A 14,453-nucleotide genomic window follows, 5' to 3' on the forward strand; every position below is an offset into this window, starting at 1 on the left:
GAAAACATTTCAGTCGACACATTAAGTGGAACCGAAATGAGGAACCGAAATTTGCGTTCTAATCCAGTCCAATTCCTACCGGTTGTGTAGGTTTCGGTACCCAACCCTAAGCACGTGTGTATGGAAAAACAGCATGAAGGTGAGCTGCTGCTCCTATAGCTCCATCTAAAGTGAGAGCAGAGGGAAGCTGTGAACTGCAAAGCAAACCCAGAAGTTCCACTGAAGTCGATTTGATTAGCAGATTCATCTTTACACAGCGTGAACTAACTAACTAAACAGAGTCACTTTCTTTAGTCTTCTTCTTCTCCCAGCACCACACCTCTGGTACACAGCCAGCTCCATATGTGTAAGTGTGTACGTGTGCTTGTGCTTGTGTGTGTGTGTGTGTGTGTGTGTGTGTGTGTGTGTGTGTGTGTGTGTGTGTGTGTGTGTGTGTGTGTGTGTGTGTGTGTGTGTGTGTGTGTGTGTGTGTGTGTCCATTAGGAGGTCCAGCGCCACCAGGCCACCTTCATACGGTCCCAGACGGCGCCTAAAGAGTCGTAGGCGGGGCGTACATCCAGGATGGAGAACTGGTAGTTCTCCTTGTTGATCTCACCGTCATAGTAGTCAATGACGTAGCGCACCTCCCTCCCACAGCGGTCGATGATCCAGTCGTGGCGGTCAAATGGCAGCTCGTAGCTGATGATGAGGAGGAGGAGGAGGAGAAGAAAGCATCAGAGAAATGCAGTGGATACCAGCAGCCACCACTGATGCTTTCTACCAGCTAAACAGCAGGAAGGGACGGGGGTGGGGGGGGGGGACAGGAGTAGGCCCCTCACCACAACCATATATTGTCCCAGAAATAATTGTGATAAACGCTGCCAGGTCATTTCCATATACAGTACAATAAGTCCATAACATAATTATCGTGACAGGCCGAGATATAAGATCTAACTTGTCCCATAGTTTTAGAGTTTTTCCTCCTAAGATTGAGAAAAAAAAATAATAAATTAAAAAGAAATACTTCGTCCACATGAAAACGTAAAAACACACTATCAAGTGCCGTGAAGAGCACGCCAAACCAACAGGTGGCGATATAACTCTAACTGTTGAGCCATGTTGGCCAATCCGAAGCATGGAGTTCCCGAAGAGGTCCGACCGGGTCTCGTCCCAAACCGGCGACGATGGCGGCGTGTTCTGTGTCGTGGGAGTGTAGTCATAAGCAGTGACTTGCGGAGTATTGCATTCTGTTCCGCAATATAACGGGAGAACTGTGTGCATGTCTCTGTATGTATGTAACCAGCCCTGTTAGCACAGTTATTAGCAGCAATATCTTAGCTACGTCCGCCATTGCAGAGATTCGTCTCATGTAAACAAAAAAGGTGACGGCGGCGCACAATCTGATGTCAAACAAAGGAGACAACGGGGCGCACTCCGACGTCACAAGCCAAAATCTCCGGGTTTCACCGGCTACACGACACCATGCAACCGGAGTTTCTAAGAATCTTTACCCTGGCAGGAGTTCTCAAAACGGTTCGGTTTCAGGGACCTGATACTGCGTTTCCGTGTGGACGAACCGCCTAACCGTATAGAAAAAGATGCGGTTTTGAAAATACCCGTGTTCGTGTGGACAGGGCCTTGGTCTCATATGCTGATTATGTTTCAATGTGTCTAAGCGGTTTGATGCACCACCACTTACAAAACGCCACCAGCTGCAGTATTTGAGATCATCACCGGAGCGGTTGAGATCTTTTTTTCCTTGTATTTTTCATTCTTGCCACATAATAATAATAATAACGAAACTGCAAGCTGATAACATATAGTTAGATCTTAGCACGAAACCATGACTCATACATATGACACAGTGAAGGAGCTCACCCCATCCAGTGGCGGAGGCGAGCCCTGGGCGAGAACTCCTTGGCTTTTCCCCCAAACCTCTTCAAGGTGGGCCCACATGGACACTCACTGCAGGAAACACAAGGTCACATGACTGTCAGTGCATACAGTGTGTGTGTGTGTGTGTGTTTGTCAGATGCATGGAAAGCTGCAGTCCGTCACTCACCCTGCATGTAGGGCCTCCCATTTCAGGATCTCCTGCCAGGCCTGCTCGTTGTTCTGGTTGTGGATTTTAATGATGTTGGTCATATCTTGAGCTTCGAGGTCATCTTCACGCCACCGCCACCTGCAGCACAAAAATGACTCAGACTCCCAGAGAACCAGTGCGCTCTCATCACGCCCACGCCAACTTTTCCCCAAAAAATAAAATGAAAATGATACCTTACTTGTCACATGACCGGCACCAATTTTTTTTCTAGCGGAAACTCTGAGTACGACTGCAGATATTTAGCAGGTTAACACTACCTGTTTCCACACTAGAGTTCCAGTTAGTGATCCGAATTGAAAAGAGTATTATGGGATGTTACATGCTAGAAGACCAGACCTATCGGTGCTACATGTCTGCACACACATCAGGTCATGAACTGGAACAAGAGAGTACTGACTGACCCTTTCCGCAGCATGGCGTTCCAGAACATCTGCTCCGATGGGTACACCCACTTCTTGTCTGTGTCGTGGCGGGGAATAGAGGACTCCTGTCTGGCCACGGGGAGTTCAAAGGGCTGGTCTGGAGCTGGTTTCTGGTTCGGGGGAGGCATCTGTACACACAGGGAGCAAAGACAACGCACACTACATCGTTAAACATGTGACTATAGAGTGTTTTTTGGCTTTATGGCAACATGAGCACTCTTGATGAAAACCCAGTAGAACAATAGAGTTCAATGGACACGGAATTCATCCAGGAGAGAACCCATTCAGTAGCAGAAGGAACGAACGATGATGACTTGGCAGTTCGAAGACTAAGCAGCAAGACAATTTAATGCTTCAAATGGAGAAACCACCAACAAGAACGATATTGTCATATTACCAATAAAACTAAAAATCATTTCTTTTAATACAACGGGGATCTTGTTGTGCATTTCAAGAGCAGAGCAGATGGTGCAGATGTTAAAAGCTGTTAGCTTTAGCAACAAAAATCTGTTCACAGCATTACAGATGTTATCCAAAACGTCTCTCTTCAAAAAGGAAGAAACCTCCCATCTTTTTAGCTTCTTATTTTTGTGTGCAATCCTCTTCCGGCAAAAGACACAACTTTCAAGATCACCCATGTATTCATGTCTGCTTGGCTACTCCCCCTTCTCCCTTCTCCCTCTACCCAGAACCCACTCCCTCTTCCCTACACTAAAGTTGTGCAGGTACCATATTTGATGGGTCGATGTCACTCTTCATGCCTTCTGCCGCCTTCATGGGACACTCCACAAACTCATAGGCCCGTTCCTGGTGAGCTGGACCTGGCTCTGCACGGTGCATCGGACACTCCGGCGGAGGAGACGCTGCAGGAAACAAGAGCACCTGGTTGAGGCAGAGCGGGGACAAAATCCTGGCCAGCACCGGCCTAAAGCCTTCAAACACTCGCATGTTTCATATGTGAAACAAGGGAAAGGGCAGAGGGGAAAAGGAAACGTGAACTTGTGTAACGTTTAGAGGCTACAGCAGGGAGCCGTGTATTTGTGGCTGTGTGGGTGCAGGTAGGCCTGCATTGACCTCAAAGTGTCTACCTTTCACAGGCTGAGCTTGATGCATGGGGCACTCTGGAGGTGGAGACACTATGAAAGAAAGATACAGACAACAAATTACAACATGTTAACACAGTCAGTAAGGTATAACATGGCATGACATAAGAGCAGTTCACAGCCTGATCCGTCCCACGGCATCACCTTTGACAGGCTGGGCTTCCTGGTGCATGGGGCAGCCCGGAGGGGGGGTGGCCATCATGGCCTCCGCCCTGACTGAAGGAGCAGCAGGTGTGGACAGCGAGGCTCCCATCCTGCACTGTCACATGACGAAAACACACAGTCAATACACAGTATGGAATGTCAGCACCAAGTATCTAACGCTGTCTAGGACTAACAGCCTGTTAATGTCCAGCTTTTAGCCTAGAAAACCTTGTAACGTCACTGCAGTGACTATAACAATGTTACACTAAAGCCCTATTCGCACGGGATAAGTATTACCTGGTGACCTCCAGTCATTTGTAATAATCGCGGAGGTTGTCTGTGATCTTAATCCCGTGCAAATCGGTCATGTCTGTAATTTGTAAAGTAATAATTCCCCCGCAAATGACCTACCATATTTCGCCGAAAACGGAGGTCCTGTGATAATATTAGTCCCCGTGCGAATCGGCATCTCTGTGATTTGGGGGGGCGTCTAACTGGCTGCGTTGTCAATTATAAATGAAAAGTTTTGACATCATATCCGGGGGATAATGTCTGTAAATTTGAGTAAAATACAGACTTCAGTTATCCCGTGTGAATGCGCCAGACGAAATACAGACGTGTGGGGGTAATTTATAAACTACAAGAGGTCCCCAGGTAATACTTATCCCGTGCGAATAGGGCTTAATATGTTGCAACATCAGTGAACAAGTCAGTCAGCACATGGATGGAGGCAGACATCAGTTAGCTCTCATGCCCTTCCATGTCTTAGTGATGACCTTTCTCTGGCAGCTGCACTATCTTACATCACAACAACCAGTGGTGTAGTCTACGTGATACACAGTATACCCACTAAGAAAGCTCCAGGATTTCCATATACCCACTTAAAAATGCCCAATGACAAGCATCAACATACTTTCCATGATATTTTGAATATTTTTTTCTTCACATAGGCTAAATAAAAAGGTATTTCCATCGTAAATTGGTGCATAAAAGTGTATCCGAAAACAGGAAATTAAGTCATTGATGCTTAAAACTTGGGGGGAGGACACCTAGACCCCCCCACTATGATATACCCCCAAAGGCAGACTCTGGCCAATATACGCTCGATGGTGTTTTTTGCCCCCAAATGCTCCTTCAAGGCACCTAACGCTAGCGCTGCCTGGAAGGCACCGTTGGGGGCAAAAAACACCAGTAGAGTACACCCACTACAATATGTTAGACTACACCACTGACAACATCTCTAACAGTGCATGCTGATGCATGTTGGACACATTAGGTTTGAACTAAGTTCCTATGGCTCACAAACACAACATATGGAAGTTAACCTGCCGACATGCGACCCTAACGTTAACGTTACCAGAAGTTATCCTCCTTGGTTAACCTCCCGGTGAACGTTAGCGGTTATGCTTACGTTAGCCGCCCGGTGTGTAAGCGCCTGTAAACACAGCAGCCGTTAACAGCAGCAGGTTCCGGACGCCTCCGTCCCTTTCTGTTCGTCGCAGCGAACACACAGAGAGCGGGAGAAAGAAGAAGAAGGACTGACCTGTGTGACAAGTTCTTCTGTCAGCTCACTAGCACAATGTCAACGTGCAGGGCAGACATAACAGTTTACCCAGAAGGAGTTGCGCACCGGCCGTACGTAAACCAAACACGTCATCACGCTGAAATCGACAACGTAACGTCAGTTTTTTACTGTCTATGGTTCTCCCCAATTTTGTACCTTTTCTCATAGAACTTAAAGCCTCCAATCAAGTCATTTTATATTGTTAAACAACAACAAAACTATTAAACTTGTAGAAACTGTAGAGCGTTTTCCCTCAAAACCTCTGACTACACGTGATTTTATGTTTACATGTACTTCTTTTTCTGTGTTATTTTATATTTTTGTATTATTTCGTTGTTGTTTTTTATGTGCATATTTTTTTAAAGAATTAGTTATGATGTTTATGTGCTATTGTTGTTTACCTGATTCTTTGTATGATGCATTTTATGAAACAAGTCTTCGTCCGAGTCATGAAGTCATAACTATATAGCCTCATTACTGATTAAAATTTACAATAAGATTATAAAAATACCAACACCAAATTCATGTCTACGTTATACGTAACACCATAGAAATTAGTATTTCTATGTTTTACACAAGTGGAGTTACACAACGCAGGTCACCCTGTAGTGGCGGGAGCTGGCCGCTGGGGGGCGCCAAAGCCCCGTCACACTTTCACGTCTTGTCCATAGACTGTGCAATTATAATTATAATCAGAATCAGAATCAGTTGTTATTGGCCAAGTATACTTACATTCACAAGGAATTTGATTTCGGTAGGTGTTAACTCTCTGTACATCAACAAATAGACATGCAGTAGTAAACATTCAGTAGACAAATAGTAATATAGACACATACTGTACAATAGAGTCAACCATATACATATAGGCACATATCAACATAATATACAACAATACAAATATACAAATAAGACATAATATCAAGACAAGTACACATGGAGTGAGATGTAAAGTGAGAAAAGTAATAGTGCAAAGTAGTGTGCAAGATTCATATTGGAATTGGGAGGAGGTTAAAGAGAGTGTGTGCAGGATGTGTGGGGTCTTTTGGTGATGAAGTCATTAGATTATAATGATACAGTGGATGGTTTTCTCATGTTATAACTGTATATTACAGATTGCAGTTGATACAGTCTGTTACAGTAAATATAGTGCCACACGTTATATTTACTGTAACAGACTCACGCTCCTTTCCTTCTGCCTCCTATAGTTCATTTCAATTCACCAGGGCAGGGCAACGTGTTAAAAACAGAGGAAAAAAATGAAGAAATAAAGAAGATGATTCTAATGAAAAGGTATATAATAGTAAGTCTCACAAATGTCTTAATTATACTCTAATGTTCTGGTGACTCTGAAGTTCCTGAAACTAGGTCCAGCAGTCAAGTCATTAGATTTTGAATGAATGAATGGTTTTATTTCAAACAACATACAAAAAAAAAAAACTTAAAATACAAGACACAAAGTATTTAAAAAAAAAAAGCAAAATAAAAAAATACTTAATGTTGAAATACATACTCTTGTCCGAAAAGGAATAGAACTACCCTTTTTTAAATGTCTTAACAAAGCGTTTTCAATCTATTGTTTTTTAATAAACAACCACACAACCCTTTAACTGAAAACCTCATCAACATTTATTTTAACGGCAGTGTTACTGAAACTAGTCTGGCTATCACCAGACCAAGCTCATTCTTTTAATATTGAACATTAGTCTGGGGAGTCTGCTCTGTATTTTCTACTGCAAAAGAGGCGCGATCAACGGGTATACCGTGCGTTCATGGACATCGGAAAAACATTTTTCCCAGTGAAAACATCACCATTAACGTCACTTCCTGTGGGAATCAGAGGTGGGAAACTGGGGCTGGATTTTGCTGAGTTTCCCAGTTGGTGACGCGTTGTTGACAACTGACGTCTGATGGAGGCGACTTTGGTTCACTGAATATATTTCAATGACAATAAACTGTTTATTGTGGACAAACGCCTCTGCCAAGAAACATACACAGACATATTATGTAACATGTTATTATTATTTTGAAACATGTTATTAACATGTTTCAAAATATTCATAAATAAGCCTATGTATATAAAAAACAACACCTTATCTGTGTCCTTTCCCGTTGGTTGTTCTGCAGATAACACAAACAAACACCTGTCCATGTGCTGTTTCTATGCTCGCATAAGAAATCAGCAGCAAATCTCTTTTGTTATTGTGGCCTCCATGTTTTCACACCCCTGATGCTCTAGGCTACGCCCAACGGTTGGTGGCAGTCATGCAACAAGTTGTTATGCCAAACGCCAATATAACAGAAGAAGAAGAACACGCAGCACGATGCTACGGAGCCATAACGTGAGGTACAAGGTAATGGAGTCTTTTATACAGTTTCTTTAGAAATAAACAACGGACAAATAGAGTCTTTAAACGCTTCAGATGTAAAGTTATTCGCTGTCAAAGTGACGTCAAAATGAATGGCAGTCAATGGAATGCTAACGAAAGGTGATATTGTTGTAGCATCACAATGGCGCCATAGGAGGTTCGAGTTCTGAAGCGAAGCTTACCCCCTTGGTTGCTGCGCTTCGGTGGCCGCCATGTTGAATGTAAACAAAAAGCTGCTTGCCGCCACTTCTCTATCGTCATCGTGTTAAACCTGCCAATGGACCTTTTTCACAGCAGACATTTTGACTTGTCATAGGAAGAAAAGCACAGCTGAAGTTGATAACCTTAACGGTGGCTCAATTCCATCAAGTGTCCCAGTAAGCTATTTCAGTGAGTCAGCATGCACAACACCAGGGCCTCTCCTAAGTGGAATGCAGCCATCAACAATGGTTTTGAATACACATGTGCTTTTCCTACTATGACATGTCAACGTGTCTGCTGTGAAAAAGGTCTATAGCGCGCCAGGTGGATAAGCCAGTTTGCGATTGGACCCACAGATTTGTAACGGAAGCAGGATAGATAAACGTACAGGTTTCCAGCCTGAGCTGCAGGACAAAATCAAATCGCCGGCAGATCGGGCTGGGTTTACCCAGTCTACCTGAAACAGCAAGCGTGGCCATTTGATATCGACGTTTGTTGGCTTTATAACATGAAAAGCAGGCACAGATTGGATTTATTTCCATCTTATTCTGCTTTTTCACAATACTGAACCTTATGTCACATGTGGGGGGCCCCCCAGGTATGAATGAGCTGTGGCCCTTTAGAGCCCCCTCTTCCTCCCAACCTCTGTCCATTTGGGTATCCTGTCACTTTGCTGGAGAAGGGTGATCTCACTTGAATTTTTCTTTTTCTTTCTTTTTGTTGCTGCTGTTAGTCCCCGGAGGGAAATGCAAACAAAATAATAAAAGCTTTATTATTAAAATGACCAACACTAATATTGTTTCTGTTGCTTCTTGCTGGATGAGACCATTGAAGAGTTAAAAGGTCCTTCTAACGGAATATTACTCTATAGTGATGCATATTCACAAACACATTTTCATCAGCTAGACACTAGACACAATGTGCAGTGAATGGATCAACACATTCCATGAGTTTATCCAAAACAGTTTATTGTTACTGTCTGATTCATGTTTGTACTTTTATAAGAATTTTCCCAAAGCACTATACCGTTCAAAATGTTTGCACAGCTCTATTGTTCTTTTGTGCTCTTGTGGTGTAAACACCCACATCGTCAACAGACGTAACATTGTGAAATCACTTGGACGCCAATGGACGTTTTTTGGGGTTTGGCTCTACTAGTTCTTGGTGCGCCTGGAATGAGAACACAAACTCAGTCTTGGCCAAGTGTTCTGCTGGAAAGTAGTGATGTTGTTTGTTGATTCATTGATCTTGCATAAAGTTGCAATTAGAGTATATTATTCGAGATAAATGGAGTCTACCTACACAAATTTGAATACCTGTCGTTCTACCAGTCAACAGTTGAGTTAGACTTGTTTGAACATTTCAGACCAAATCCATGGAAACCATCCAGACTGCAGATCATTTAAAGGATGTGAAAAGTAATGCCAGTCTCACTGATTAAAACCTGGCTATTCACACAGATCGCTTCATTCATGTTGAACATATTGAGGCAGAAGAGGTTCCTAATTTCTTCCAGAACTCCAGCACCTATGTAAGACACAAACAGAAAGTCAGTGCCAGGAATCAGACTATTATCTAATGTTGCTTGCCACTTTGCGTGTGAGACCCCTCTGAGATCTGAAGGAAATTCACTCAATATGTGTGTCTGGGGGTTGTAAAGGAGGAGGTACAGCCCATTAAATGGATTTTTGAATGAACATTCTCATGGTTCCATACATGATTGTAATTTTCCCACAGCTGTGATCCATATTACTGTGACGCTGTTGTAGTAAAAGTTTTATAATTACCCGCAACACACACACACACACACACACACACACACACACACAGTATTCATTCACACATACAACTGCCATCTGCTCATGTGTTGCTCCATTTGCTTTCATTCATTATTTTGAAGCATTCTCTAAGGGTTTTAGACCAAATGCACCTGTTACAGAACACTATCATGGATGAAGTTTAAAGGCATGAAAATTTCACTTCATGAGGTTTTTTAACATTAATATGAGTTCCCCCAGCCTGCCTATGGTCCCCCAGTGGCTAGAAATGGTGATAGGTGTAAACCGAGCCCTGGGTATCCTGCTCTGCCTTTGAGAAAATAAAAGCTCAGATGGGCTGATCTGGAATCTTCTCCTTATGAGCTCATAAGGAGCAAGGTTACCGCCCCTTTCTCTGCTTTGCCCGCCCAGATAATTTGGCCCATCCATGAGAGAGAGACATCATGGCTTTCAAAAGAGAAAAGTGGCAGTTGGTCAAGGCCACACCCCCACCCTCCACCTCAGATACAGTATTAGGGGACCACTAAGGTCTATATAAAAGAGACTTCAGATACAGTATTAGGGGACCACTAAGGTCTATATAAAAGATACTTCAGATACAGTATTAGGGGACCACTAAGGTCTATATAAAAGATACTTCAGATACAGTATTAAGGCCGGGACACATCAGGCCGATTATCGGCCGTGGGACAGTCTGGCGAGGTCAGTGACTCAAATCTGTTCGGTGTGTTCTGTGCCGTCGTCCGTCTGGGAGGCTGTCGGCGTTCATTTTGGCCGACCTGACAGGGCAGGGAAATCGGGACTCGGAATGAGGTGACTAGAGTCTCTCAAAATCTGAGGAAAATCTTTTAAACTGACTTTTGTTGATCTGAAATGAAGACAGATTCAGCAACTGCACGGCCTATTTCTCTCTTAAAATGTTTTCAGAAACACGTTTCAGTGAACTATTTTAGTACAATATGAGATCGTATTCTGAACGGCCGCCATGACAGTCTGTCTCTGAATTTCCGGAGAAAACAAACCCATGTGACGCGTTCGTCCAATCAGCTGCCGGTTTTCATTTATTGGGCAACATTACAGATTAGCGCCGCCTGCTGTTATAGAGATGTATTACGTCTCGTCTCCTCTCGTCTTTTTGGTCTGTTCTGTGGCAGTATTTTGGACCTCGGGGACGCGACTGATCATATCGACGGGGTTTTCTGTCAACAGTCGCCCGTCGGCTATATGTGTCTACACCATTAGGGGACCACTAAGGCCTATATAAAAGAGACTTCAGATACAGTATTAGGGGACCACTAAGGTCTATATAAAAGAGACTTCAGATACAGTATTAGGGGACCACTAAGGTCTATATAAAAGAGACTTCAGATACAGTATTAGGGGACCACTAAGGTCTATATAAAAGAGACTTCAGATACAGTATTAGGGGAACACTAAGGCCTATATAAAAGAGACTTCAGATACAGTATTAGGGGACCACTAAGGCCTATATAAAAGAGACTTCAGATACAGTATTAGGGGACCACTAAGGTCTATATAAAAGAGACTTCAGATACAGTATTAGGGGACCACTAAGGTCTATATAAAAGAGACTTCAGATACAGTATTAGGGGACCACTAAGGTCTATATAAAAGAGACTTCAGATACAGTATTAGGGGACCACTAAGGTCTATATAAAAGAGACTTCAGATACAGTATTAGGGGGAACACTAAGGCCTATATAAAAGAGACTTCAGATACAGTATTAGGGGAACACTAAGGCCTATATAAAAGAGACTTCAGATACAGTATTAGGGGACCACTAAGGTCTATATAAAAGAGACTTCAGATACAGTATTAGGGGACCACTAAGGCCTATATAAAAGAGACTTCAGATACAGTATTAGGGGACCACTAAGGTCTATATAAAAGAGACTTCAGATACAGTATTAGGGGACCACTAAGGCCTATATAAAAGAGACTTCAGATACAGTATTAGGGGACCACTAAGGCCTATATAAAAGAGACTTCAGATACAGTATTAGGGGACCACTAAGGCCTATATAAAAGCATCCAAAGAGCACCATGTCATGGGACCTTTAAAATGATAAGGTGTCAAACACCAGAGGTTCAAGTCAGGAGGACTTGCAACTGGACTTTGACTTTAACACCATGAGTCGTGTCTTCACATGGACCTTTTGACTTGGAATGATGTTGATGTCAGTTTCTCCTCTTGACTTTCCTAACAACAGATATCGTTTGAATCAATCCAACAACAGTGGCTGTACTCTGTGTGCAGCACAGACCAGCAGACGCACACATGGGATTTGACTAAGGACTAAGGACATACTAATACATTTTCCTTTTAAAGTGCTCATAATTTTGGCTTTTCCCCTTTCCTTTATTGTGTTATATATTTGTTGTGCACGTTATAGGTTTACAAAGTGAAAAAGCCCAAAGTCCCCCCCCAAAGGGACTTACCATCTCCAATAGAAAAACTGCTCCAAACTGCTCTATTGTAGTCCAGCCTTTACTTCAGAGACAAACGTACGTCACTTTGTAACACACGTTATAATGCTCGCCTAGCTGCTAGCGTGGCACTCCCTCATACTAGCTAGCACTACTGCCTCACTCTGTAGTAAAACAGAGAGCTCAACACACAGGGTGAAAAGAGGAGCTGCAGCAATGTGCAGTACAACAAATATATGGTGTTTTATGAAAATTAAATCCCGTAAACCTATTCTGGTACAACCTCTAAATACAATTATGAACCTGAAAATGAGCATAATATAAGCACTTTGAAACACCTAACTTCAACACAGCTCTGTAGAGACTGCAGAGTTGGTGTTCATTCTCAAAGCAAAACTCTTCACATTACACAAACACATTTGATTCATTGTCCATATAAAAATATGGATTATCCGCTTAGAAAATGTGAAATGTATGACCACAAGAGCCAATGAGGTGGTTTGTCCTACGATATTTTTGCTCTCCCTCTCGTGCCAGAGTTCAACTTTCAGAGACCAGTTCAAACCACTGCCGGTTGCATCGTGTCTTTGGGAAATGTCCCAGTGTTTGGGACCAGTCTGTGATTCAGATGAAGTTTAACAGACCTCTTCTGGCCTGCATCGCAGACGATGTTTCTGCATACCTTTGCACTCCTGATTAATTCCAGTGTATCCACAGCCGGCACTGCAATGACGACACGTGTTATTTTCAGCTTGCTGTTTTTGAGATGTTCCCTTCACTCAGTTTGTCTTTTTATCTGTTATTGTTTCCCCTGACTCTGGCTTTGATCAGACACATGAGGGTACACGCTCAGCTGTTTGTCCTGGAGAAACTCAACTGGAGCCTGTATTTACACAAACTGGCCCTATAGAGGGGGCTCTGAAATACTGTCGCAGCACAGTAGGGAGAGAATGGAGCAGCAAGCCTACACAGACCGTTAGAAGTTTTATAGCTTTCGATCGGACCTGGTCCAAAGTGGTCTACCTTTTTTGCATTTTTACAATTTAGACAGAGGCTTCCATTCTTAAAAACAAAAGCCCAGTTTCTATAAAAGCTCCACAACAATACTATACTGTTTTGTGATGTTCGGACTCACTCATTCGTACATGGCCAAATGTGCCCCAGGCCACGCCCTTTTGAAGCTTATTGGTCAATATCTTGAACACTTAATAAGATATCAACAAGCGTTTGATGCATTTTGATAAGCTTGGTCCAATAATGATCCACAGACATTTCGGTTGCAAACTGACCTACGGTCTGTCCCTGTCTCCAGAGAGACGGACTGGATCGAATAAAAACAGCTGGGGCAGATGCTGTGACATCACTAAAAAACACATTATATAAAGTATCAGGGTTTTTTCTTTTTGTTGTTTTTTAGCACTACAACTACATTACAGCTAGTGTCATGATTCTTGTCAGGTTCTCTTGTGTTGATACAACCATAGTCTCGGATTGCCAGACCTTCTTCCACAGCGCTGCAGAGGAGGGTCTGGCTAGTCCACACAGCATTCCTGGATGGGAGAAAAATGTGCTCTGGTTTATTAGCATTTCTTTAAAGGTCCCATGGCATGACAATTTCACTTCATGATGTTTTTTAACATTATATGCGTTCCCCCAGCCTGCCTATGGTCCCCCAGTGGCTAGAAATGGTGATAGGTGTAAACCGAGCCCTGGGTATCCTGCTCTGCCTTTGAGAAAATTAAAGCTCAGATGGGCCGATCTGGAATCTTCTCCTTATGAGGTCATAAGGAGGAAGATTACCTCCCCTTTTTCTGCTTTGCCCGTCCAGAGAATTTGGCCTGCCCATGAGAGAGAGACATCATGGCTTTCAAACAGGCAAAGTGGCAGTTGGTCAAGGCCAAGTGCAACAGAAAACTCAGACTGGACAGATAGTCTAGCTAGCTGTCTGGATTTACCCTGCAGAGATCTGAGGAGCAGTTAACCATAGTCCTCACAAATCCACCGGAGTTTAGAACGCCAACACAAAGAAAGAGGAAGGTGACGCCCATCCGGCCAAAAAGAGGGACATCCAGCGCAATCCCAGAAGTGGAATGTCGTGGCTATAGACTAATACAACCAGACCATACTGTAATAGCAGCAACAACAAAGGAAAGCCCAGAGACAATCTTCCTTTGCAGCAGCCTCAGAGTGGACAGCTTGTCCTGATGAGAGGGGGGAGGACGCCTCCTGCCAATGTCCACATTACTTCCCCACTTAATTTGATTTCCAGCAGTAACCTGATGGCTTATTTACTCATTTTAACGCAGTTTGGTCCTGTCCTCTGTACTGATTCTATACCTGGGT

General features: G+C 43.3%; 1 protein-coding gene across 4 annotated transcripts; it reads right to left on the reverse strand.

The window, feature by feature from the left end:
- Window positions 1-401: 401 nt before the first annotated feature.
- Window positions 402-5,423, reverse strand: LOC120552519 (cytochrome c-type heme lyase). Of its 4 annotated transcripts, none has more exons than XM_039790651.1 (8): window positions 5,296-5,423; window positions 3,753-3,867; window positions 3,594-3,641; window positions 3,235-3,368; window positions 2,485-2,633; window positions 2,042-2,161; window positions 1,858-1,944; window positions 402-678 (listed from the first exon to the last, which is right to left on the reverse strand). In XM_039790651.1, the coding sequence occupies exons 2-8, from the start codon at window positions 3,859-3,861 to the stop codon at window positions 480-482; spliced, it is 846 nt and encodes a 281-aa protein (XP_039646585.1). In that variant the 5' UTR covers window positions 3,862-3,867; window positions 5,296-5,423; the 3' UTR covers window positions 402-479. The 4 variants fall into 4 exon arrangements, with proteins under 4 accessions (XP_039646585.1, XP_039646586.1, XP_039646583.1 ...); XM_039790652.1 differs by having other exon boundaries at window positions 480-678; window positions 3,753-3,862; window positions 5,296-5,390; XM_039790649.1 differs by having other exon boundaries at window positions 480-678; window positions 5,164-5,370.
- Window positions 5,424-14,453: the final 9,030 nt, after the last annotated feature.

Source organism: Perca fluviatilis, chromosome 22, assembly GCF_010015445.1.
Source record: "Perca fluviatilis chromosome 22, GENO_Pfluv_1.0, whole genome shotgun sequence".
Taxonomy (NCBI): Eukaryota; Metazoa; Chordata; class Actinopteri; order Perciformes; family Percidae; genus Perca; species Perca fluviatilis.